At 49.2% G+C, this 2,104-nt stretch overlaps 1 protein-coding gene across 1 annotated transcript in view; it reads right to left on the bottom strand.

The window, feature by feature from the left end:
• Nucleotides 1–2,104, bottom strand: part of XPNPEP2 (X-prolyl aminopeptidase (aminopeptidase P) 2, membrane-bound) — a 30,801-nt gene that overhangs the window by 15,836 nt on the left and 12,861 nt on the right. The window contains exons 9-11 of the mRNA XM_011936972.1: nucleotides 1,955–2,036; nucleotides 1,436–1,631; nucleotides 548–637 (exon numbers count right to left, since the gene is read on the bottom strand). Coding sequence (XP_011792362.1) covers nucleotides 548–637; nucleotides 1,436–1,631; nucleotides 1,955–2,036 — 368 coding nt within the window. The remainder of the gene's footprint in view (nucleotides 1–547; nucleotides 638–1,435; nucleotides 1,632–1,954; nucleotides 2,037–2,104) is intronic.

Raw genomic sequence — 2,104 nt, 5'->3', positions numbered from 1 at the left:
TTTCTTTCTTTCTTTCTTTCTTTCTTTCTTTCTTTCTTTCTTTCTTTCTTTCTTTCTTTCTTTCTTTCTCTTTCTCGCTCTCTCTCTTTTTCTTTCTTTCTTTCTTTTCTTTCTCCTTCCTTCCTTCCTTCCTTCTTTCTTTCTCTCTCTCTCTTTTTTTTTTGACGTAGTCTTGCCCAGGTTGGAGTGCAGTGGCATGATCTCAGCTCATTGCAACCTCTGCTTCCCAGGTTCAAGCGATTCTCATGCCTCAGCCTCCTGAGTAGCTGGGACTACAGGTGACTGCCACCATGCCCGGCTAATTTTTGTGTTTTTAGTAGAGACGGGGCTTCACCATATTGGCCAGGCTGGTCTCGGACTCCTGAGCTCAAGCGATCCTCTCACCTTGGCCCCCCAAAGTGCTGGGATTACAGGCGTGAGCCACCACACCCAGCTTGCTTCTTTGTTTCATTGAGGGTCTTCTTCAGGCTCTTCTGGAAGCCTTTCCTTTCTAACTCATTAGGCTGGATACTCCCAAAAGGCCATGTCTGCCTGAATGTGGACTTACGTGGCTGGCCTTGAGGAGGGCCTGCTCCTTGCTGTTCTTCACTGCCTTGGTCATCATCACTGGGGAGTAGGTATCTGTCACGAGTTTCTCCTGTTGGGGGCAGGGAGGAGAAAAGGAGGTCTGGGGGCACAGTAAAGGAGGTCTCCATGGCACAGGGGTGTTTTCAAAGGACTGGCAGGAGGACCCAGCAGAGGTGAGACTTGCCACCGTTTCTTGGCAATGCTCTCTCCTCTGTGTGCTTTCTGTCTTTCCTAGTTTTCCACATCCAGCTGAACCTTCCCTCCTTCCAGGAAGGCTTCCTTGATTGACACTGCCTTGCTTAGCAGTGAACTCCCTGTCTTTGGATCCCACTAGCACTCTGGGATGGATCAGAGTCTGGCCTGAGTCAATCGACGGGCTGTTCTGACAGTGTAAGTTTCCTGTACATATCATGACAGCTACCATTTATTGAACGCCTACCATGTGTCAGCCATATACACTATCTCCTTTAAATCTCCACTGAACGACTCCTGCGAGGTCAGGACTCTTATTGCCATTTTATAGGTGAAGAAAAAGACCCAGATTGGCTAAGTTGCTTGTCCAAAGTCACTGCACAGCTAGTTAGGGGTGGAGCTGGAATTCATTTTCAAGTTTGGCTGACTCCAAAATCTCTGCTAGATCAGGCCATATACTCTCCAGCCTCCTAACAATTTTATGAGCTCTCTGGACGAACATCCCTGTTTCCTATTCTGTCTCTTCCCAGTTAGGCCAAGAAGGGAACTCACTGCACAGTTGTTGGCTGACCAGGTGACTGAATGGCTGAGGGGTTTCATCCCACTTTAGATTAAGACTTCTCAGGCCTGGAGCGGAGATTGGTGCCTGGCTTGGGCTGGGGCCTGGTAAACCCACCTTGGGTATCACTTCATAGATCCCATACATGGTATAGCTGGTCCCAATCCAGATCCTCACATCTCCCAATGCGTAGGCCTGGATGCTGTCACGAACTTGACTGTAATCCTCGATTTGCACACACATGGGGCCTGTGCAACTGGAGTTCAGATAGTTCAAGGTTTCAGAGCTAAAGCGACTCTTGTTTGCAAACAACCTGGGTGGGGCAGGAAGGCAAGGAGGGTCCTGAGCATCTGTTAAGAATGCAAAGGACCAGAGGCAGTCACAGTCCCTTTGTTCCTGGAGGTCAAAGGAAGCCAGCCCCAGGGAGCCAAGCAGGCCAGATTTGGGATTCAACAGGGACAGAGGTTTAAAGAGTCAGGAAAAGCCAACAGGGGGTTTTCTAAAGGGTTGTGCTGGGGCAGGCACCAAGCTGATGGGCAACCAGAGGGCTGTACATTAAGGCAGGATCAGTGGTGGGGCATCGAGAGGGTGGAAGTTGGAGGAAGTCCACGACAGCAAACTAAGGAAAAGCCATACCTGATAGAAGAGTCTGTGAGCAGTGTGTAGGAATAGAAGAAGGGGTTATAGGGGATGTCACTGGCTCGAAGGTTGAAGAGCCCTGGGAAGAGAATTGACAAGGACTATTTAATGCTGATCTGCCTGAGGCAAGCTTTTCTTTTCTTTTTT

The sequence above is a fragment of the Colobus angolensis genome, unplaced genomic scaffold, assembly GCF_000951035.1.
Source record: "Colobus angolensis palliatus isolate OR3802 unplaced genomic scaffold, Cang.pa_1.0 Scaffold159, whole genome shotgun sequence".
NCBI classification, from domain to species: Eukaryota; Metazoa; Chordata; class Mammalia; order Primates; family Cercopithecidae; genus Colobus; species Colobus angolensis.
This window is presented reverse-complemented; position numbering and strand designations above follow the sequence as displayed.